A 25,446-nucleotide genomic window follows, 5' to 3' on the forward strand; every position below is an offset into this window, starting at 1 on the left:
GCTGAAAACTCTGAAGAGTCCGTCTGCTGTGGACGGACTGCCTGCCTACTCAGGGCTGCACAGACATAATTCTTCCTGTGATTACAGCCAAGCATCACAAAATGTGTGCCTCTCAGGGACCTGTCTGTTGACAGAGTGCAGAGGAGAAAACAAATTAATTTGAATACAATGTGGACAAAAGTGGAATTTAGGAGTTAGTGATTATATACAGGGAGAAAGAAATGGAAGGAGTATAGTGAGTGAGAGAGTGGTACCGTGAATCGCCATGTGTATATGCAGGAGTCTGGGACTGGGAGCTTGTGTGGAAGATGAGGCTTAGAGGATGACAACCAACCAAGGTGGACAAAGGAAGAGCACTGAGGTTATCTGAGCAAAGGGACCAGGACAAATATGTGAAGAGAATTAGAAGGATTTCAGGGAATGGGGTCAAAAATGAACACCAGCTAAACCAGGGATTAGATAGTGCAAGAGGGCTAACTGGTAGTTTGGGAGCTGGTCAGTGGTTAAGCTGAATTATTTGGGTAGGTAAGAAGACAGGAATGTAAAAGGCATAAAGAAGACCGTGCATAACAGTCAAACAAAACATTAAAACAACATTTTAAAGGTGCAATGCAAGGTTAAATGCAAGCTTTTAACACATAGGAAATGCCAACATTGATACTGCTTTTGAAACTTTAATTTGAACCCTTGGGCACAAGCATGAAGATATGCTATTATGGCATGATGATAGACTTCTTCTACAGAAACCCAGCCTTACTCAGGGAACCCCATTATAAGAAAGCTCCTCTGGGTTTCCACAAGGTTATAAATTGAAGATTACAAAACTCCTGCTTCATTGGCTCTGGCAGTCAGAAGGTGTGAAATGCATTAAGCAGTGGATTGCTAGAAGGAAAGCCACCTGCATGGAGATGCTGAAAATTAGGTTCCTTCTTTGCCTCTGACAGTTCTCAAATGATACTACACAAGCAGTTTTAATCTAACTTTTCCAGGTGGTCACTAATTACACATTTTCAGAGAACCACCCGGAGATCTGAGATCTAGCTTGAAATGGTGTTGGCTAGTCATAGCTGAGTTCTGCTGGAACGACACTTCAGACATAAGGACTTGAAAAGTCAGGCCCTTGGTGCCTTGGACACTGAATATTACACAACAGTTTTGACTTTAAGTTCTTGCTTTCCCACTCTATGGCAGTTAATGCTTCTCACCTCAAACTGTTCCTCGGGTCCAGATGTCCCTCCAAATAGTGAAACGTAATTTAATTTGGTTATTCCACAATTGATTTCAAGTTGAATACCTCAATAAGCAACTGTTGTATTTATGCAAAACTACATGGATTTGTTTGTTTCAACTTGAACATTTAGTTCAATCCTACAGGGCTTCTGGCACATTGTGGTTAGCTTGTGATTCATCTCATGCAAGGGGTCAACTAGGTTCTTGAATTAAATACATAAGGAGAAAAAAAACAATGGTTCTGGAATGAGAAAACCATTGTAGCTTGCATTTACTGAATAAAAACCTATGTGGTTAAGCTTTGTAACTAAAATAGAACCTCCACTTTTGGATAGAAACCAGAGAACAGTTTGGAGTTACAGTAAAATATCATGTAGACAAATTAATTTCAGTGGAACAATAGTCTGAAGTGTTGTATTCATTTTATTTTCAAACTCAGGAAACCCAGACTGTGATTCTTTCATACCCAAGTAGTGTTTATTAAATGACAGCTAATGTAGGAAGATACAGAGCCAAAAACCTGGGGTAGAAAAGGAACATTTTTTGTAGTAGTGTGGGAGGATGAAGCTCAGAAGAGTGTTTTATATCTTTTAGTGACTCAGGTATTACATACTCAGATGAGTGCCTAACAGCAGAACAGCTTGCTATGTAACTTCTCAGGCTAGAGAACTGAAAGCAAAGGGTTACACGAGGGAAAACATAAGCGTGCTTCGTTCAGCTGAAATCAAACTCAGGACACTCCTAATCCTGGAGTGATATTTACAGCTCATGATCTTTTAATTAGGAAAAAACCCAAATTCACTAACATCAGAACTGGAGATAGCACAGAAGAATTTAAATGTGTTTTTTCTCAGAGTATTAAATGGTGAAAACTCAAACTAGAATGTGTCATTTGTTAAGTATGTGCTAATTCTTTTTCTTCCCTTTTTTTTTTCTCCCCCCCCCCCCATTTTGGGCATATGCACTGTGGCACCTTGCATTAACAGGTCTAATATCACCTCCCCCTGAACCAAACATCCAAATAACTTTATAGTAGAGGAAATACTATTCTCCCACATAACTGCAGACTGCCAGCAGATGCACAGGAAGGCTTAGACCTCCTAAATTCCACAGAGAAAGTCTATGGGAGAAACAAGCAAACTCCCGAGACACTGTTCTGTTTCTTAACTCAACTTTTAACACAACAGAGACAATCCTTTCCCCTCTAAAAAGCTCACTCAAAAATAAGGAATGTTTTTTGCTATTTTAAATGTGTATGAGGATGTATTATGCACACTTCCTCGAAAAAAATTTCCTTTTTCATAGGAAAAGTTAACAATCTATTACAGAAAAATGACTTCAGCCTTCTAGGCTGTGAGAGTGTTACTGCATTTGGATTACAGATCTAAAATTTTGCAGTTTTCTCTAAGTAATTTTCCTTTGAGTGAGACAATGTCTTGTATTGAAAACAAGTTCATGAGATTATAATCTGAAACACTAAATAGTTTTTAAAGATTCATTTAATTTTATTTAAAAGAGCCCCTTGAAACCATAAACAAGATGATTTAATGTAAGAACTGGATTCCCTTACCTTCTACATGAAAGAAAAGCCTATGAAGCGGCTAAATTGTCAAGAGTAGTTCATTTTGCAAGGAAAAAGTCATAACTGTATATTCAGGTCAATGGTCCAGCATTTTGGCCAAAAAATCTGAAAACATTGTTTTTGGCTTGCAAGTTTCAGCAGGTATGATCTTTTGTTTTCACAGCCTACAGCCAGAAGGAGCCATTAGACCCTGTAGTCTTACCTCCTATATAATACAAACGATTACGTTTCAGCCAGATCTGTTACTGTATTACATTCAAAATTAAGCTATTAAGTTAGATGAATAAGGTTTCAATGCCCAGAAGAGTAAGAGATTCGTTAGCCGCAGTCAGAAAACAGGACACATAAGGTGACACTCGTGCCCAAGGTCACAGCAAGAGCTGACACCCCAATAGGTGATATGATCTCAGAAGATGAACCACACTTCACACTACGGAGGAAGAAAAAGTCCTCTCAAGTACTTGGCAAATCTAATGTGGAGGTTATTCCTTTCCATCTCCAAATCTGGTAATGAGTGAAAATCTGAATATATGAGGAGGACACATCAAGTAGGACTCTAAAAGCAAAGATGCTTAGCACAGTCTTAAAGCATGTGTGAGGTCCCATACCCAGGTGTGGTTGATTTCTGGTACTTCACAGGAATATCAAAAAACTTGCGATAACTTGCTTACATGTTGCTAATTGTTCATGAGGCAGAAAAATGCCGTACTGATTCTTGCTGATGAACAACTAATGGCCCTGTGCATGAGATCCAATTGTAATGATTGCTTTACTGCACAGCTGTAATTTAACAAGCATGCTGAAGGCACTGCCTACCATATCCCTGAGGCCTGTGAAGGATGGAGATAAACATCACTTCACTAGACACAGACTTCGTAAAACCAGAGGGAACTGCACACCTATTCAGTCAGTCCGGTGGACCTACTACACTTTTTCTCAGAAACTGGATCAAAGCAAATCTTTTTAGAATGAATCTTGCTTAAGATTCTGACGTGTCCTAAACCCTCTGCCTATTTTTCAATACTGTCAATTTGCCACACCAATAGAAATTAAATCAGAATCCCAATTTTATTTTTGACAAAGCACCAGTAAGCTAAACTAGAGTGAAAAATAAATCCCAGGTCAGAATTGCCAGCCTGTTTCTGTAAGAAAATGACAGTGCAACTACTGATCCTTAGCCTTTAAGAACTGTTAAATCTCAAACAAGCTAATTCACAAAATAACATGGGTGAAAACTCAGATTTCAAATAGAAACTAATCAAAGATGGATACCAACATCAGTTAATGGCACGGCAAAGACATAATATTTATGTATACATTTTTGTATATATACATCTGCTAATGTAAGAAAGTAAAATACAGCAAGCAAGATAGTTTTTGTCTAACTCCTGCTTTTAAAAGGCATCTCTGTTTTTGACTGGTGGTGTCCGACCAATGCACAATAGAAAAGTATACTATATCAGACATAAGACCTATGCCAATTGTTTTTAATGTAGGATCATGAAATATTTTCTTGCACTATAATAGCAACAGTAAAGTGGCACTGGTGTGAAACTGATCAAAATAAGATCTTGAGTAGGTTAATGTGTTTTTATAAGTGACCGCAAATAGCACTTGTGAATGGAAATGTGCAGCATCTACTTAGAAAAGCCATCCATTATTGCAGTATTATGAGGGAAAAGGAAAGGATAACAATCATAAGAGGTCCTGACTCTAGCTGAGGCTCTGTGTGAACTGATGGATGCAAAACTCTCTAAATCGGAGATTTGTGGCACGTGAAGGATCGGGCGCTGTAAAACGTGAGCATTTACATGGGTCCTGTACAACCAGGCATATATAGAAGAGGATTTTGATTGTCAAGTCTCTTTTGTCTCTGTTGGTATGTGCCACTCACTACGTGCCACTCACTACCCCTTAAGTACCGTGGAACATACCTGGTACCTGAAATTGAACGATGGGCCTGAACTCTTGCATTTTTCCTGTGTGATGTGAAGTTAAAAGGCTTAGTATAACAGACTTGATTTAGACAAGCAAACAGAAACAAATATGATATTTACTTACTGTAGGCGCTTTCAGTACCTAAGGTTAAAGAGCCATCTGTTTCTCTGGTATAATTCCACTGGTTTCAACGGAATCAGGGCAGGATAAATTTGATGCAATACGTTCACCTGGTCACCTAGCACACAGCAGAGACGTTCCCTTTGTGTGGAAGTCTGCATACAATCAGTTTGCCATCTAGCGGCAACTATTTTGAACACAGACAGTAATTTAAAACAGTAGCTGTTATTTTAAATACCAGGGTGTATTAAATCATCTGAGGTGCATGAAAACATGCATTATCAGGTAAAAAATATTTTAAAGCCTCAAAGGGTAACTGCATGTATACCCAGCATTGTACATTCAGACAGGAAAAATTTCCTGACTCAAGCTGACTATCTAACACAAAAACATTTCCAATTGTGCTAATACTTTCTGTACAGTGTGGCTAGATATATATCACCTGTAGCACTTTACATGAAAGAAGATGGAATAAAATACTGATGATTAGACACCTTCCAATTCACCCATCTCCCCCTCCTGCCAGTCTCTCTGGGATTAAAAGTAATGCTATTACTGAAAATTTTTACACAGCCAAACTGTGGCCCTACCTGAGTACTCTCAATGACTGGAACGGCAGCTGCTCATGTGGGAAAAGCAAAGACATGGCCAAGTCAGATTGTTTGTATTAAGGTTATGAGTTACTAATAGAAGGCCTGGTAGCACGTACGCACTTAGGTAAGTGGGTTTATTTTCCCTACTTTTAATGCTAATTTGGCTATTCTTAAGAGTAACTGGACATTTATCTGCCTGTAGTACTTAAATGATCTTTGTTACTGTACTATTCCTTGCTTTACTGTTATTACCATATGTATCATGACACAGGAAATGTATCTGACGTAGGGAAATGCTGTTATCTTATTATATGGATATATGTCTCATTGCTTCAAACTCGAAGTGACAAAGACTTCTGCCCTTCCTTCTGCATAAGGAATTCCATAAATTCCGTAAGAAGCTTAAAAAAAACATTAAAGCCAGAGTCAGAATACAGTGTCCCTAGACCTGATTTTAAAATAGTAAAAAGATACGAGTCCTGCATGCCTAAATTCTACTGGGACCCAATTCCATAATGATGGAGATGAAATACTTGAGAGCCAACTGATGTCAATCAGTCTAGAAGACATGCCAAATAGCTGGCAGTAGCTAACCTCGGTGAATGACAGGAACCAAAGGGTGACAAAAGGTCAGAGATGAACACAGGTCCTTCAACTTTAGAGTAGCCTGAATTGACAGGGGAATCCCCCAAACACTGAAAACTTGAGCAATGTAATGTGAAAAATTGGATTTAGAGAAGATTTAGGCTGCTGAAATTCATATTAGGATGTCATTAGCTATTATCCTGCAGAAAACCATTTAATAATGAATTCTATTAAACTGGAGCTGTACTGAAGAACTGTTGAAATACATTTTGGACATGTCATAAATACAATTTTTTTTGTTTGTTTTCTGACAAACATCAGCTGGATCTAATGTCAGAGGAGCAGTAAAATTGAGTAAAAATTCTTTAGATGAGATATTTTATCAGGTTTCTGAGCTTAATGATATGTCTGCTTACACTGTAGTAGTCAAAAATATAAATATACATAGATGTTTCATTGAGTTACTGAATGCATCTGTATTCAACCTCCTATTCAGTGATCACAGACAAATGCTCAATTCATTGAAAACATACTTTAGCCACAATTGCCAACCTAGTTGCGATAAAGTGACTTGCATTCTGTTCTGGGCCATGAATCATGGTCACAAGAGTTAATTAAAGTTCTAATGGCAGGGTCAACAAGGTTAAGTGAATGAGTTTGTCTATATGTAATTAGGGCAGAACGGAAGATAACGAAGTTCAACAGGTGTAACTGAGAGCAGAAGCTGTCTGTTGTATTGAAGTACTTGACTTGGAGATTCAAAATTGCTTTTGGAGCAAAAAGTTGGGAAAAATACCTTTTTACTTTTCAATGGAAGAAATTTTTCTCTAAAAATGACAAGTCTGAAAATAGACAATGTCGAGGCGCCATCTTTACTCTCATTTTCAAACCTGCTGAACTCAAGCATGTGAATAACACGATTGTTTCAACAGCCCACATTTTTATTTTCTAGGCAAATGCAGTGTATCTATGACTGCAGAAAAATAAAGATAAATGAGAAAATTTTGTAGATGGAAATTCACCCTGAATGTGGTTTATTCTACATCAGATCAGTTTTAGAATTTCTGTATTTTCTCATATTAAAACGATGAGTTCAAACTAAAGATGGCAAATAACAAAAATCATGAATTTGTAGCACTTTTCAATCTAATAAGAAAATACATACTTTATCCTGACTCCTCTATATAGACATCGCTTGCTCACAAGCTTGCTGTTTTTAAAACAATCATTTTCCTCAAATACCGATAAACAGCAAAAGTGTACTCCATGAACAGAACAAAACACATGCAGAATAATTTACTGCATAATCCTAAGAACCCAGTGTAAAAGCACTGAGGCAGGTTTATTTAAACTCCCACTTCAGAGAGCAAAGGGAAATGTGTGAACGTGTAAGTGTCCCAATAGACCTTCCTCAGCAATCCCCCAGCTGTATATTAACACATTTATGATAGCTATTGGCAGTGCAAATTTCTTTCTACTACCTTGCCAGCGCTCGAATCAGCCCTTCAATCAGAAGGTACACTTCTGCAAATGAAAAAGGAGTTCAGTTTCCATGCCCAATCAATCCTGGTATCTCTCCTCAGAGCGCCAGAAAGAGACGGTTAATTAGTGCCATGTATTACTGCGCTGGGGACACCTGCCTGCAATGAACAAAAATGAAACCATTAGGTCATTTCATAGAGACTCTACAGTTATATCTACCCCAGTAAATTAAAACAGTGACTGGGAACATTCTTGGGCACAGAAATGGGATTGCACATTAAATTAAATGGTGACGGAAAAGGTTCCTGCCCATGCCAGCGAGCACAACTGGGGAGGCTGGCACAGGCCTGGCTCACGCCTCCCAGGCAGCTTGTGGGCAGCCACCCTGCCTGGTAGAGTACACACCAGTCATGTCATGCCACATGGCCCAGGAGCCTTCACAGCACTTTTATGGTACTAGTATACACGTAGTATATTGTTACTTGTTACTTTCACATAACGTGTAAAATTTATAGTTGAATCAATTATAAAATAGATAATCCCATAAAATGTTCAGCCATTCCAAAATCACCCATTATATCCTGTCAGCTAGATCTTGGCTTTTTCAAATGGTGGAAAACCAGGCTTGGTAGCTGTTAGGTTATGTGGTAACGGCCCATCTGCACACCGACAAAAAAGCACAGAGAGCCCATGTCAGAGGGAGAGCCCAAATAATACCATGATGGGCTGCTCCCAGGCCCATCAAGGAGAGCCATTGGTCCATCTCCACAAGCCCAGAGGAGCACGGACATGCAGTGGCAGGCGGAAACCCAAATTACAGCCTCCTGAGGAGCAAACACCTTGTCTGGTCTCCTTCCAGGTTTTTACCAGGAAAGCCTCAGCCTCGTTGCCCAGGTGTGAAGCCCATCAAGATGAGTCACTGGGAGCAGCTCTCTGGATCACCTTTCAGGCTAAGGGGGTGGGACATGTTATGGGACGAAGGGGAAGAATGTTTTTGGGATTGCCCAGTATTTATTATGGGATGTTTAGGGGAGGAACCACAGGCTGGAAAAGGAGGGATTTACGTGATTTGGGGAGGAACAAGTGTGGAAAAGTGCATTTGTGTGTGAGAATCCAGGCCAGTAACTGGAATGGGGCTGCAACCTCAGGGGCTCATATGTCCAGGTCTCAGCAACTGGGCAGACTGGGATCCAGGGGCCAGCTACTGGGCAGACTGAGTGTCTGACCCAGCTACTTGAGGGATCTACCCTGTACACATGTATAAATATATTTCCTCACTAGTGGGCCTCCAACCTACTCAGCCAGGGAGGGGAGCAGGATGAGACCATTGGTATTGTCTGTGTTCGTGTGAGGACTCTGTGTGCCTGTCTGTGATCTCTGTGGCATACACGTGTGTATATATATATGCATATATGTGATGTATACGTATGCTCTCTGTGTGTGTGCTTACTCTGAATACAATTCAGCCTTGCTACTGTTTGGACCTGGGGGCATGGAGCTGCAGCAGCCTTGCCTCTCTCAGACTGTTTGATTCAGCACGATATATTTTCCTCTAACAGTAGCAGCAATTTTGCAGCCCTCTCCTCAGTTTTTGTGGGCCTAGTCCTAAAGAGATTTTTCAGTGCTTCACTGTACTCATCAAAAATTCCCACTAACACGAGTGGAGATGCCAGAATATCTTCAAAATGTAGGCTTGTGGTAATCAGCACATCAGACTTCTCAGCAGAAAGTCCAAATATTGATTTTTTTTTTTTTTTTTTTTTAAGTACAGACAATTAAACTTGGTTCTTAGACATACAGTGGGGCCAGGGTGGAAAGTTTACATTGCTGCAATTGTGTTATAGCTTCTCTCTGGATAAACAAAAGACTTCATTTTCAGTTCTATCAATCCCACACCGATCACAAACAATAAAATTAATTTCTAGTTTGAATAAATAAAGCCTACTAAATTGGTTCCTTTGCCAATACTTTCAAGCTTTATATTGAACTTGTTCACAAAGCCAACAGCATCAGTTAACAAAACAAAAGATGTTGTTTACTATTTTTGCTATTAATTAAGCCAGCTCCTTAGATACAAGTAGCTCATCGGGGTTAATTATCTCTAAAAGAATCCAATTCATTTGCAGCTTGCAAATCAGAAAGAATTATACCAATTTTTTGAGTTGAGTTCTTTTAGTACTAGGAACATTTTAGCGTTCATGAGCTTTTACACTGAAATTCAAGGAGACAACTTTTCAGGAGCTAAAAGTCCCTAAAATTCACCTCTTATGTCATCAATTATATTGAAAGCTCTTTTACATTATATTATCAGGAACGAGGGCATTGTTAAAAGCAATCCAACAAAATTTGGAACTAATAATAGACTGATACATTCAAAGCACACTCTTGCTTCCACTTAATTCTCAGATTTCCCATCCCTCAAAATTTATCCATCTGCAACCGAGCTTAAAGAAGGAAAGAACCTAATTGCTTTAATCCTCATGGAGGTAGAGCCTAGATCTCACACAATTCTAGCTCCTTCCATATGGCAGCCAAGCTGTCATATTAAGGCTGTATAATGCATATGCGATCAACACCAAACTGTATGGGCTGTCTTTCATAGTATACAATTAAGCTATATTTGCTAAAGTTGTAACACATTCTAAGTCAAGAAATGTTAGTGCTTTTTACTTTTAAAAATGCATTTTCATCAAGTTCCCTTCACTGCATTGACAGAGTCTTCCAGTCACTGTGGTAAAAGAACAAAAATAGTGGCCACTACTTTTTTTCCCAAGCTCTTCTATCCTCAGACACAATGTAAGTATAGTTCCTCCCTATCAGCAGATGGAGACAGAGTACACATGTTTTGATGTCATCATCCTTCAGTTAAAAATTTCTCACCACTCAACCCAGACAGCATCCATTTGGTTGATCTTTGTATTTTCTTAAAGATTCCAGGATAATGAATCGACATACCTTGGGTTTTAGTAATTTCCCTGATTTTAAAACTTTTTTTTGGATTTTGGAATTACCTAAGAAATGTGATTCTGGGTCTAGCTCTACTTCTTAAGGCACACTGCTGTAGTGCAAACAATCAGCATAACAGCAACACAAATCACCTGTTAACTTCCATGAGAGATATTCATGTAATATTGCTGTATGATATAGTTCTTCAAATTGTTGTTAATTATTTTTGCAATGCTATTTGACAGCACCATAAATTGTGGGCTTCAATGGTAACGTTCTAAAAAAAAACCCCATAAGTAATAAGCTTAGGCAGCAAAATTATCAGGAAGATTTTATAAAAATTTTCTCACAGTTCATTATTACAAATAGACTTTTTGTTTTGGCTCAGGTAGCAGATAGGAACTAGGTATTGCCTGGGTAGTATTAAGTGCCATTATAAGTTTCTTAAAAAGAGATACTGCCCTATAGAAGTATCCTTAATTTCACTTTCAAAAGTCATCTTCAATTATTCTCCATTCTGCAATTGTCTGCAGTTATGATTTTGTCACTGTCTCTTAAATCTTGTCCATTACATATCACTACAAAGAAAGTACATGGGTACAGCCAAATAACAGTATTTATTAACTGTTCTCAGACATGTGAGGGTAAGGTATCGATATCCTACCAAAGTAACTGTTTCCTGGGTGTTTCCATAAGGCAAACCAGTGCAAACTCCAGGAGTTCAAAAGTAATGGAGTACTATTTTTCCTCATAGCCTTAATAAAAATCTGTAGTGTAATGCTTCAGAAAATAGTCTGTATTTAAAGTAGGGCTTGTTGAAACCAAAATAGATAATTTCTTTTAACCTCTATTAAAACTTGTGTTCTGTCTCCCTCTGCTGAATAGGAGTTGTCATATTTCCTACAGCTGACCCAGTAAAAAAGAATTTGAAGAATATAAGAAATACAAAAAGTGATTAATCCATTATCTTGGCATTTTGCTAACAGCAACACAAAATCTCTTCCATTAACATTCACTATTGAGTGATTTAGTCAGTATTTTGGGTCACACAGAGTTTCTGCCACTTTCAATTTTGATTTGCTCCTGTTCACTGGGTTACCACAGTTCAGGTGCTTCCAATCTTGAAGCAAGGATGCAACAGAAATATTATCCTTTCTCTTAGAGTATTTAAAGTTTTCAACTGTGCAATAGGAATGGGAGGAACCTCTTAGTCTCCCCAACAAATCCATGCCTACAGTTTCCATTACATTTCAGTCAAACTAGGTGACTTTGGTTCTATCCTCAATCTTTGTCTGGTTAAATTGACTCTTTGTGAAGAAGTAAGTCAATGAATGTAAACTCTTGTTATGTTTAATAATGGTCTTAGATTAATGCAATCCATTACTTTTTCAATTATCTTGCTACTTAGAGTTACTGCAAAAGTTTATGCAAATTAATTTTAAGTCATGGCTGTTTTCAGCTGATACTTTGGGGTAGATAGGATGCTCTTTGAATGAAACCTTTTGTTCCTTTTCAAATATTTTTTAATTACTAAAGCAAATATTTCTTCATTAATTTGCTACTTGTGACTATTGCAACCATTTAAGCCAATTAATTTAGTTTTTTAATTTTGTTTCAGTCTATTCCTTTGACATCACTTCAGCCCTCAAAATAGGACTTAACTGATGTACAGATTTTTGTGCTAGCATTTTCACAGGAAGGAATTTCACACAATACTACTATTAACTTCCCTGACAGTATTCACAATCTGGAGCTATTGAATCCATGAGCGAAAGCTCTTGTTTGCTGAGTGCAGACTATATTTTAAAGCAGATAACATTTATTTTGTATGATTAAAAAGGCATAGAAAAACACTAATGAAACTTGCACACATTATGTTAGTGACAGCAAAAAAAAAGTTCATTCTTGGTTCAGTTTCAGAAGTGTTCCCTTGTATGATCTCCTTTTTCCAAATAACACAGCATACTGAATCATAATGTGTCTGTAAAAAGTCAAATCTGAAGCCATTAAGGAACTGCTCAGTAGAAGTTGGATCTGCTCTAAAGCACACTAAATTTCATTCTACTGAAGGAACAAAATATGGTTCAGGAAAAGAAGAGTCATAACGTAAGTCTGACATTTCTTAACCTATTTATACCTAATTTAATGTGAATTATACTTGATGCAATAAAGTGATAATCAGAAGAAAAATGTTAGCAAAGAACATTGTGAAGAATGTACCACTCCACATCTATACTCAACAGAATTAATGTTAGAAATTGTAAAACTAATTAAAAGTAGGAAGGTATAACAACCCCAAGGAACTGTGATCAAATGAATGCTGAAAAAAGCAAATAGAAGGTGCAAAATAATATTAATAGTGTTGTCTCTAAATAGTCAAGTTATAGATATGCTTTGGCTGACTGTAGCTGCAAAAGTACGAACATTAAATGAGCTAGTAGGATTTTCTCTTTGCTCTTCAGCAGCTTACAGTTAGCTTGCAGATGGCTTCTGTCTCAATTCAGTTTAATCCAATCAACTCACCTCACTCTGTCCTATACTCACCTATAAGAATGTTTTTTTGGGTGAAAAACAGCTGCTTCTTCCTGCTGATGTTGGCATACGGAATATAGCAACAGCACTTCCTTTCACTCATCATGTGTCCATGGCTCTCAAGGTCAAAACTGCTGAAACCAAGGTAAAGGGAATTGAGTTTGTTTAGTGTTGTATGTCACCAGATAGTATTTAGAGAATTAGACAGCTACTGTGGGGCTTGAAAGAGCTGTTGCTTTCATTCTTACAGAGTGTTCTTCAATGTTCTCTTCCTAAAAAACAAAATTAAAAGGACACTTTATACTATAGTGCTGGTAGTAAGTACTGCAAAGTACATCTTATAAAAATGATTTCAAAATATGTGATGTAGTTCCATTTATGAGATATAATTCTTGGAAGTGTCTAATAAAACCCTATATTTGATGATTTCCTAAGATTCTTTCTTTAAGTCGTTCTAACATATAATAAATGACCCTGCAGTTTTTAACTTGTGGTTTTTGCTTTGAAATACCTGAGGATTTAGAAAGGGAAAAATAGTTTGAAAATAAAAAGTATTCTGAGATTTAAAAAAAAATATATGTTTAAATTTTAGTGGAACAGTCAAAAAAAAAAGTAGAATGTGATACAACTGGAAGATTTTCAAAGGGTTTTCATTTCCATGTTACATGCATTTCCTTAGCTTACTCTACTGAGCAAAGCATGCTATACCTAATACCTCACTACAGGGACTAAGAATATTCTGGGTACAAAGAGAAAAATCCCAGGCCTTTGACGCCAATGAAAGTTTGTCTCTGACTTCAAGAAAGGCTAGGAATTCACCTACTGTAATTACAGGTCAACAGGTCATCGGCTCACAGCTGTCCTTCAGCTCTGTGATTTTCATGTCAGTCCTGTCTCACCACTTTTATTACAGTACAAATCTACATCTAGAGCAGATAAGGCTTCAAGGAGGCAGTTGCTAGAGGAGGGGCAGCAGATAAAGGGGAATTACAGGAATTGTGCATCTGCTCAGAGCAATGGAATGAAAATGATTCCCACCAAAAATGTGCCAAAGATTAAACTTCCAATGCTTAGAGATACTTTCAGGGGGGTAGGAGGTGGCATGGCTGCCAAACTTGCACATGACATTGTAGTCAATTAACATTACAGCAACGATGGTGTACGCTGTGGAAAAGAAGGTATAAAATGGGTTATTTGGCCAATTTTTGTTTAGAATAAGACTAAAGACAGTGGAAATGGGAAAGCTGTATTTAGCCCTCAGACCAACCTGGCTGAAGAGATTAATCGTTCTCAGTTTTTGCATGGCTTTGTTTTGATGTAGGAAAGAAGAAAAGAGTAAGACTGTCTTGGACATTTACTTATTGACAAATACCAGTTTGTACAGGCATGATGGATTTCTCTCCTATTGCATTAGAAACTAAAGCTCCTTGCTCACTTTCCTTGTGGGAGATAGATGCACTACTCAATATTTAGCACTTGACAATATTTAGCAATATAAAAATAAGTGGTTTGCTAAATTCACAATATCCACACTTCTGTCCATGTCAGCTGGTTCTGTAAATACATTATCTACCACACAACCATTCAAAGAACTACAGCCAGAAGTGAACCTTAGAGATGTTTGAGTGAAGCTTCATCCAGAGAGGCATCTGGTTTTGCTTTGAAGGATCTCTTATTTCCAAAGGCAGTTTGTTCCATTGGCTAATTGCCTTTACAGTTAAAAATGTCCTTCACACATCTTTCAAATTTGTTTAGCTATAACTTGTAGCTGTTTACTTCTTGTGGCTTTTCTGATAGATTAAAGAGCCCTTAAGTACCTGGTATTTTCTGCCTGCGAAGGTACTTATCCATCATAATCAAATCAGCCCTCAGAGCTAAACAGATTGACCTCTTTAGGGCTGTAGTCCTAATGAAAAAAAATTTCTAACCATCAGCTCCTTTTTGTGGCTCTTCTCTACACCTTCTTAATTTCTTAACTTACTTTAAAAATTGCTGGCACCAAATAGGATGCCACTTTGTCTTCCTAGTGCTGTGTTTAGAGGTAATACCTCTTCCTTATTTCTATTCATATTCTCCCACCTTAAAAACCAAAGCCTTATGGGCTTGTTTTGTGTTGCAATATTGCAAGAGAAGCTCATAAAAACAAGCTAGTGTGAGCTAGTGCTCATCTACAGCCCTTCTCACAGTCACTGCCTCCCTGAATAAGGGCTCCTTTTACCAGCATATAACAAACTAAATCAAAATGGAAATTGCATTTTAGAGCTGGCTTATGTTTTACATTTTTCACTGCAATCTCACTTGCCAACTGAGTTTATTTAAAAATGGGGACTTAAAAAAAATATTCTATACCTTTTCTTTTCTTTTTTTTTTATTTATTAATTTTGAATTACTTGTCAAGAACATTATCCAACTTTATCCTCAAAATCTACAGCAATGATGAGGGCACTCAATAACCAGTTTTGATAAAAATTCTTGAATAAAAGCAAATAAATAGAGCAAATCTCTTTCAAATTTGCAAAATGGAAGTGATTTTTGAAACTCCGCAGTATCTTATACATTTGTTTTTTGCTTTCATTCCTTTAGTCTTAGTTGTTCTCCAAATAATTCCTCTTCCTTTTTAGTTATGAATATGCAATTATTATTTCCCCTACCTCGGTCCCTGTAACCAACCAACACACACATGATTCCTTTTACCTTTCTTCAGAATTGAGTCCTATTCCTCTATTAGTTGTTATTTATTTTTTCTAAAATTCATTCCCATTGTAAATATGATGTCACCATTCAACGAGATAAATACTGGCTTCTTTTGCATTAATATAATGCTTCACTATATGCAGTCCATAGTCTCTGCTCGCCATTCTGATACACTGAAAAATTGCATTCAGTCCCTGATATTTTACTACTTCATTTATGCAGGGCCACTTTTCATGGATTTACTTCTGAATGAATACTTGTATTTGGAATATTTCATCATCTTAGTCTTCATTTTTCCATTTTAAATTCATTTTTTAATCAACATAGACAAGAAGTCCTGTAAAACAAAACTTCCAAACTCACCTGCTGTCAGCTCAATTCCATTGATGTCCAGGGAAATTCAGCATGGGATCTTGCAGGGCACACAAAAATGTGCAGGCTTAGGGCCCATATTTATATGTCCAAATGTATTTACTTAATAATGGAATCACTATAGTAATTATGTTCTGCTTGGATCATTATTGCATAATGGATTGTAGTTTGGAGATCTATGGAGGTCTTACCAGATGAGTCAGGTAAACACGCATTGCTAGTTTCAAATATTTGATAGCCAAACTGGAGGAAAGGCAAGAAAATTCTTAACTCATTACATGTGTTGTACCTGGACAAAGAATTTATACAATAGTCTACTCTTAAAACAGAAACTGGAATGCTTTAATAGCAAAAAGCAAAATGTAGCCACAGATCCTTCCATTGTAAAGCATCATGTAGCACAATATTAAAGATGGACAATATGAAACTGGTAGCAATTCTCTCTACAGTCACTGTCTTTCTCATGACTGCTTTCTATCTTTTTTTTTTTTTTTGGAGGAAAGTGAAGACTAGAACATGCAGGATGGAGGGGATAGGCAGAGAAGAAAATGAAACAATAAAGAAAGAGTTGGGAGTTAAAAAAATGGCCACTGAAAGAGGAAAGATACAAAGTTAAGAAAGAGGAAAGGAGAAATATGATAAAGCACTAGCTAGAGTCAGAAAATACAAGACAATCTGGAGTCTATAGAAAAGAAAAACTGATTTTACTGACCACTCTACCAACTGTAGTAAACATCTTCAGTTTCATGTTCTTAAGCAAGTGTACAATATTGCCAAAGCAGTTGCTCAAGTTTGATGCATAGAGATGTCTAGTCCTGATGTCCCACGTTTCCCTTTAAAAAAATAAAAGTCCAAATAAACACCTGGAATGTCGTTATATCATCACAGAAAAACAGAAATTAAATTGTTCTGCATTAGCATGACTTATTATTACCAAAACTTATTAACCTTCAGAACATAATTTTACATTATACCTGTAGGAATGAATACAAGTCCTAGGGTCTGCATAATTCAGGAAGCCAACTTAGAAGATCAGAGATACGCAATCAGAGATATGTTCACTTGAAAGGATCTCAAGGCATTTTATGAACTTTATCAGGTGACAGCTAACAGGTTTTTCTCTGGCTGGATTGCTTCTGAAACTTCAGTTTAGAAATGAAGACACTGAAATGGAATGAAAGAAATAACAATACCAAAGTATCTTAGGAAACATACATTCTTCGTATAATTCTGTACATAATGTTTCTTTTTTCTTAAAGACACAGTATTTGATCATAAGATAGTGGTTGCTTTATGAATCTCGTATTGTTAGGGGTATTTTTTCAGTTTGGAGTTGGAATTTATTTAAAATTAATTCACAAACAATTGAACTTTGAAAAATATTTAACAGATATGCCTCATTACCCATATAAGTTGTCTACATCCTTACCTTTGGAAGTAAGTACTAGAGCGACATGTTTTCTAGAGGCTGGGAAACTTAACAGTTACTGCTTTACAATTTTCTACATTTTATTTGTATACAGTTTCAACATACTTACAAGGATGGCATTCATTTTAAGTTAAAAACTAGGGTAAAACTAGGTTAAAAACTAGTTAAGCATCTGGATGATCTTAAACTCTCAAGGTCTCCTGTGTAATAGCTGTCAAGAAATGTGCTTCTCATTCTCTGAACACTTATAAATTCAATAAATAGTTGGTATATAATAATATACAATAAAAACAAAGAACCATGCATTATAACCACACATTAGGAGCTGAAATGTACCAAAGAGCCCTTAACAACTTTTATGTAATCGGCAACAGCAAAACTTCTGTCTAAATATTTTGTTTTCTAAATTTTTTTTTCACATTATGATTGATAAAAATCTGGAATTATTTTCTAACAATTATGTACCTAACGTAAACATGGCATTAGGTTTTACTATCTTTTTCCCTTTTGCAGGTTGTTCTGGCGAACCTGTTGATATGCATGGTAGTTTTCTACACCGTGTACTATGTGGTCCTATCCGTGTGCTTCGCAGTATTCAAGTGAGATTTCCTTGTCTTTAGTCTGATATGGCAGCATATTACAACTGCATATAATGGGTAGAACTATGACCCTGTACAGGAGTCATCCAGACTGGAGGCATCCCAGTTATCCTGTGAACACATTTTTCAAATTCAGTTGAATTGTTGTACCTGAACCTTCGTTCAAGTGCACAAATTGGCAAATGGAGACTCAAAAGTAATATAAAATGTTGGTTCTAATCTACTTCCTTGCACTTGCACCATGTAAATAAATGAATGTAAGAGTAAACATGACATTAAAAAAGGAAAAGAAAGATTTTATAGTCAATAAAAAAGACAAATTATATTCCCTTGGGAAGTTGATTAGCATGTATAGTGTCAGACATCTTAAATAAAAGTGGAGATCATGGACACTGTGTGCAAGGGCAAGAACACAACACGCAATGGGACATAGAGAGCTTGTAAAAGTCCAGAGTATTTAATTTGAAATCATATTTAAAGCACCCATAATATGTCATATAATCATTAAGGCATTACTGAAAATCTCTGGTTAAATTATTCATTCTGTTTCCACAGGATTAAAATGTTGGATGGTTTGGCACCTTTTGATTTTAAGACAAATCCCTCATGGATTAACCCATATTATTTAGGTAACTGAAGTTTGTTTCTCTTTTTTTCCTCAGACAAAAAAATACATTGTATCTGGATGTAAACTTGTCTTCCTTATGGACAGTATTTTAAAGCTGTTTTAGTAATACTAATGATTTCTGTATTTTAACTACACTGCATTTAAATGCTTATTCCTCTTTCCGGCACTTCTCATTCCTGTATTGCTACTTATCATTCAAGTGATAGGCTTTTCCTTGAGTTGTTCTTCTGATGTTGCATCATCTGAAGAAAACGTGCTGCTTTGCCAGGATGCTTCATTTTCATTGCAGAACAATTACCTTTTCTCTGTAAAGTTCCTCCATAAAGTTGTTAAATTTAATTTTCATACAGCAGCAAATTTCTTATGAATCATTGGATCCAGATCTGAATAACAGGTCACATTCAACTAACGGAAATTTTGCTTTGGTAATGCTTGAATACAGTGGGCGTTAAAATTTCAGGGTTTGATTGTAGCTCAATCCCTAAACATATCTTTATATATCCTAATACAAATTTCTGCATTTTTGTCTGAAGCTCTCAAAATATATTCTTTTTCCTATACTGTCATTTTAAAAAATTACATGCATACATGCAATTTTACCAGATTTGTAATCTATTTTACAAAGGCAAACCACATCATCTGTCAGTAAAGTAAGTAAAGCTCAAAAGTAAATTGGTTAGTTCATCAGGTTAAAAGGAGTAATAAAAATGCATGGATATTTGTACAGTGTCAATACTGATTTCAGATGAAAAAAGAACATTTCAGTTGCAGCAGTGGAAAACAAATTAAATCATATTCCATTAGAATTACTTTTCAGGGCCCTAATGTAACTACTGTATCTCAGTATGATTTTTTTCTTCCCCAAAATTTTATCAGCTACTTTGATGCAGCATGTTTATATGGCAAAGACAGCAACTATGTCGTGCAACTGGTTAGTATTCCACCCTCCTTTCTGTCCACCCAATGAAAGAACATAGAATAGCAAGACATAACAGGATCTGTTTAAAGTCTATGGGCACAGAGACAGAACAAAGGTCTCTGAATGATGTTGCAAATGAGGATTAGTTTATTCAAGAGTCTCACTCATGCCTGTTAAAAACAGAATTATGTCTTTAAAAGATAACCTCAAAATAAAAATGGAAGTCAGCTCAGAACCAAGGTATCATTACTGGCCTAGTTTTGTAAAAAAGTTTACGGAGCATCTGTCTACACTAAGCATACTTTCTAAATTATAAAATTATTGGCATAATTTAAAGGGATACTATCATCATGACATACAATAAACTAAAAATACTAAAATGCATTGTCAAACATTAAATTTTTTTAAGTGTTATTTCCCAGTTTCCTAAGTACATGTGGTTCTTCCAGTTTTGTTTTTCTGATTTTTTACATTTTTTTTAAGCTGATGGGTGAAAGATCCATAATACAGTAGGAACTAATTGACCTATAAAGAAAAGAATAAAATTAAAAGGCACAAAATGCTGCCAAATGTATAAATTAAATACAGTGGAAAAAACCCAATGGTGTCTCTACTCTCAGCTACAGTAATCTTAGGTTTTACATTACTGCAACAGCAAAAAAACCAAGTAATTCCATTAAAAATGTGACTTTTATATGCCTGTGTACTTAAAAAGAAGAACAAAATACATTTAGATGGAAAATTATATGAATTACAAATGCACCATTATGGCCTGTTGTATGGGAACTCAGGACTACAGCTAGAAGAGACATCACGCATTTTCCATTCGACCCCCTGTTATCCCAGGTAGCCACCGAGCATAAAGTCAGACTTTGCCCTAGAAGCGATTACTTCTGATCCCATTGTCCTGGTTAAACCACGACACCCGTTATGCATAATAGCAAGTAAACCAGCTGACAGCTAAGCACCACTCCATTGCTGTGTCGAAGAACGCAGCTCACCAAATGCCACGGGAGGTTCCTCACCCTTCCAGCGTAGCTGCTCCGTGCCGTCCAGACTGCTTCCCTGCCCACGGGGGAGGCACGGCTTGCCCGTGCCATTACTTTTGCAGAGCTGCACCCTGCGTCAGGGGAGGTGGTCAGCGCAGGCTGGTGGCACGGCGTGGCTCCGCACGCTCCAGAAAAAGCACCAGGGGACAGAAGTGCCCCATTTTGTCACTGAGAGAAGGAATTCTCTTGATCAGATAACTTTAATAGTCTCTTTTGGCAGCATAATTTAGTTATTATCACTTTGCTGGTAATCCCTGTTCATGGTTTGACACAACACAGAGCTAGCTGCTGAGTGTCAGGCATGGTGGCAGGATGGTAGCTGTGGCAACCTTGCTATCAGCACTGAGAAAAGCCAGGCTCCTGACTGTATGTACCATGAGATCCATACAGATGGATGGCCTCTGCTCACCTTGTAGGCTCTCTGCTCTATCTCCCCTTGTATGTCTTGTCTTTAAATTGTTCTGGGGTGTGTACATATATATTCTGGTATATATCTCATATATATATGATGCAATGAAGTCAACAGGGAGAAAGCTATGAAGTTTCTTACCAAACATAATGCCTTAACCACACAATTCTGTTTTGGATGGGAAAAATTTGATCTATGTCAGTATCAACCAAATCTATTTGGCACCATATGCCAAGAGTGTGAATGGTCCTTAGGTAAAATTTCCACACCATTTCTCCTCTAGGCTATATAAACTGTCATAGTCCTGTCACTAGTCATAATCCTGTTAATCCTTGTGTTTTTATATAAAATATATAACATTTTAAAGTCTATAGGCAAATCAGGATACAATCCATGCAGATGTCTGAGGCAAAATTAGAAATGAACTTTATAATGAAAACATTAGGGTAATAGTTATGCCATTTTTTTTTTTTTACAAGATCAAATATCTCAGACATTTTAACTTCCTATTGCTATAATTTTGAATATGAGAAAAAGCCTTTCAAAACTGCGTTTCGTGTAAATATCCTATTTTCATTTACAGTTCTTGTGATATCATTGGAAATAACTTTCTTCATTTGTGGTCTGCTGTTTGCCCTGGTTGTGGAAGAATGGGTTTGGGATTATGCTGTAACAGTTACTATTATTCATATCATCATAACGTCAGTCGGTAAGTAGGTTTGCTGCTAAATATATGCATAGTATCACAAATTGAAGGACCAATCAACTATGATTTACCTACTGTATTACTAGACTAACTTAATTTTTCCTTAAAGCTAAATAAATATGTATCTCTATTTTCCATCCATTTGACTCATGCATGTATTTAAATCCTGCCATTTAAAACTCAATTCTGGTTTTGTTGCAGAGTTTTAAAACACTATTTTCTTACTAAAAATTCAGATTTTTAGTTTGTAATCTAACAGTTCATATCAAACAGATCCAGCCTAGATACAATTTCAGCATCTGGGAGGTGTGTTTTTCTCTAAAACAAGAAATTAATAGTTGTCCATGTCCTGACACTTTAAGATCTACTCATTAACACTTCAGCTCTAGTTCAGAGTAAAAATGAGGCTTGCTTCAGCAAAGCCAATTCAAAGTTTTTAAGTTAGATCATTTGAACTAAATCTCATTGAGGAAAATAAAGCATTTTACCATTGAAACATCTTTTTTTTTTTCCATGAAACTCTTCCCCTCAAAGGAAAGAAAAGGAAAAGAATTGGCTGCTGTAAATGAGACTCATCATCACCTTTTGCCAGCACCTGGTAACCTGCTCCCTCTTCTCATGCTGTTCAGCAGAATGCTGCTATGGCTGATTAGGAAATATACTTTAGTCCCACCCTTGCCAGAGCCCATTTGGGGATTCTTTTCTCCTATAAAAATGAGCTTAGTATTTTTATTCTAGAATTTAGAAATAGGAAAAATATCACTGACAAATTAGGACTCCCTCCCTACTACATAATAATTCATCTTCCATTTTCCAATGCTGTGTCCATTTGTCTTTTAGCATTTTATACAGACAGGGATTCCCCAGTTCCCATGCCAAGTTAAGCCAGAGACCAACAGAGACTTCATCTTAAAAAATTAAGCATAATTTCTCATCTACTGAATTTGATTTCCTGAAATTTAAACTACTGTTATTCCTTATGAATAACTTTTGTATTTAAATGAAGGAATTTACAAAAACTACAACAAAAAGTGCTTTGTCTATAATTTATACAGGAAGGTATTGTCTATCATTATATTAGATTGTGCATTTTGATGTCCAGACAACCCCTGATTTGTTTCTTTCAGATGGCCAACCAAAGCTGTGCTGGCTGACTCTGAGCTGCCGGCACATGCAATGTGCCTCCCAGCTCACTTTACTACCTCTGCAGTCCTGTCAGCTTTTTTGGAGGGGGGCAATATTGGGTCATACAATGGCCCTGCAGTTGATCATACAGTGGGGATGTGGGTCAGCTTGCGTGAGGCAAGGGCAAGTGTCTGGCACAGGAGAGAGCATGCTGTGCAATAGGGCTCACTTGTGGTGCGCAGCCCCAGCCTGTCTGTCATGCACTGCATCACCCATTAAACTGAAATGTCAGGCAGCTTAATTTATTTGGATTGCAGCAATATGTAGGCACTCTACCAGGGGATCGGTGTTTCTGTTGTGCTAAACCATGTACAGGTAAGTAATAAAAAAGGCATTTCTTCCGCAGAGAGTCTAAGAGCTCCGTTTAGCACACACTTACTAGGTTTAAGACTTGCCTTCCAGTGGGATCACACACCAGGCTAAGCTTAATGGTATGGCCAAGTGTCTGAATGATCAGGACCTAAATATGTATTTGCAATTTCAAAAAATGTAAAGTATATAATTTATGAAACATAACTAAGCAGACCTTTGATAACATAATGTAATGTTTGCATGTCCCCATCTTTATTGTTTAAAAATTTACATTTCTCCTTTTCTTCTCCTTGCAGTTATGTCTGAATTCCCCCTGATGTTACACTGGTGGCTGGCATTAGGTATAATTACATTCTTTAAAGTTTAAATTGTTAGACTTTGTGTAGAAAATTAGTATTTACAGTATGAATTGTTTTTATTAAACATCTGTTGTCTCACTAATTTGAGAATTGTCAACATTTAAAGAAGAAATACATGCTTTTCATTTAAGCTTCTTGTAATGACACACGCAAGTAACACTGGGCTAACATCTGCCTTGCCTTAAAAAATCTTCTGTTTTAAGACCAGAATGTACTCAGCTTATGTTAATCTTGTTAACAAACAGCAGATACGCTCATGTTCTTGAAATAAATCATGATTAAATCCTGACTAATCAAACTATCTCACTTAATTCAGGTGTCAAAAAGACAGTTGTCCAAACTAGTCTTCCTTGGTACTCTTTATAATCAATGGAAAGAAACAGGCATCTTCAGAGGCAATTTTTATAAACATTATGCACAGGTACTTACGATAGATGAGATAAATCCCAGTCATCACATTTCCTTAGAGTGAATGGCAAACCTACATTTCTGAATGTTTAATTTTCTGTAAAATTAAAAGCATAGCTTTGTACTAGAATGTATTATCTTGACAAACAGTTAAGGGAAAAGGACTGGTTTCTGCTCTTCTTTCTTATATGATGGATAACAAGGTTCGACAGCTGCAGTAAATTCCTAAATGATGGGGACAGGCAAATAAATTCCCTGTCCTGCAACTGGTTTTGCATCAGCAGCTGCTGGAGTTGATATCCATGTAGGTGGTTAAAGCCTTAGGCAAAATGTTTAAGTAGACAGGCCTTTTTTAAAAAATTCAAGATAAAAAGAATGTCTGTTTAAAGTTTTATTGTAACATTTGTATTCCACTATAAAAATTAATATAAAACAGTAATATATTTTCTTTCAGGGTCTGGAGTAATTTCAATGATTTGTGGAGGACAGATTTTGGCATACTGCTTGTTCAAAGACAACTTCATTTACCCGATTCTAGATGATTTTTGAAAAGGAAAATTAGAACTTGCCTTTATGTTTATATGAATTCTGTGGTTTCATTAACAACATAATTAAAATGAAGTTAGCAACTGTCTAACTGTTAGGCTAATATTTAGCTTACCAGAGCTCTTCTATCTTACATTTGTTTGCAATGTCAATGTCATCACTTTTAGCTGTTGTATGTAACCACTTTTAACTTTTGTATGTACATTTTCCATTAAGCACATAACTAGATACACTGTCTCTTTTTTAAAAACAAATAAACCATGAAGAGGATAAGAGCAATGATGCAACACTCTTGCAAAATCCTACAAGGGAAAGGCAAAAACAGAGTTGAACTTAATGTTTTCAGGTTGCTTGTTATCTATTGTATTTTATGAAATGCTGACTCTAATTTAGGCTGGAGTCTGACCTCTCACAAGTGTTGCCGAACTTTAAAGTCACCCTCTCTGGCATAAATCACTGTAGGTTTAAAGCAGTCTTTACTGGCAAACCCCTGGCAAAGAAGAATCCGTGAACAGCACTTAGCTCTGTGTTTCTTCCCATCTTAAAGCTCTCACCTAGAAGCTGCCCAAGACAACAGGAGGCAAGGCGTACAATCCCCAATGTTTGGTTGACCTCCTTGCTTCCAGGGATGCTACAAACAAATGCTTTCTACAATAGCTTCAGGCTATTCTCTCTTTTGCTAATGATCCTTTTATGGTCTGGCTGTGCTGGAACGAGGAAAGGCAAATGCTACTGACAGCCACTTTTTTACATATCCCTTTCTCTCTCCCCCAGATGCAAGTGGCCAATGCCAAAGTGTGAGTTTATGGGCAGTGGTAATTAA

The 25,446-nt window shown here is 36.8% G+C and overlaps 1 protein-coding gene across 1 annotated transcript; it reads left to right on the plus strand.

Annotated features, from left to right (window-relative positions):
- Positions 1 to 13,120: 13,120 nt before the first annotated feature.
- On the plus strand, positions 13,121 to 24,626 carry TMEM244 (transmembrane protein 244). Its single transcript, XM_050895130.1, has 6 exons — positions 13,121 to 13,153; positions 18,017 to 18,102; positions 18,658 to 18,731; positions 21,691 to 21,816; positions 23,607 to 23,651; positions 24,532 to 24,626. Exons 1-6 carry the CDS (start codon positions 13,121 to 13,123, stop codon positions 24,624 to 24,626), a joined length of 459 nt encoding a protein of 152 aa, XP_050751087.1.
- Positions 24,627 to 25,446: the final 820 nt, after the last annotated feature.

This window comes from Gymnogyps californianus, chromosome 3 (genome assembly GCF_018139145.2).
Source record: "Gymnogyps californianus isolate 813 chromosome 3, ASM1813914v2, whole genome shotgun sequence".
NCBI lineage: Eukaryota > Metazoa > Chordata > Aves > Accipitriformes > Cathartidae > Gymnogyps > Gymnogyps californianus.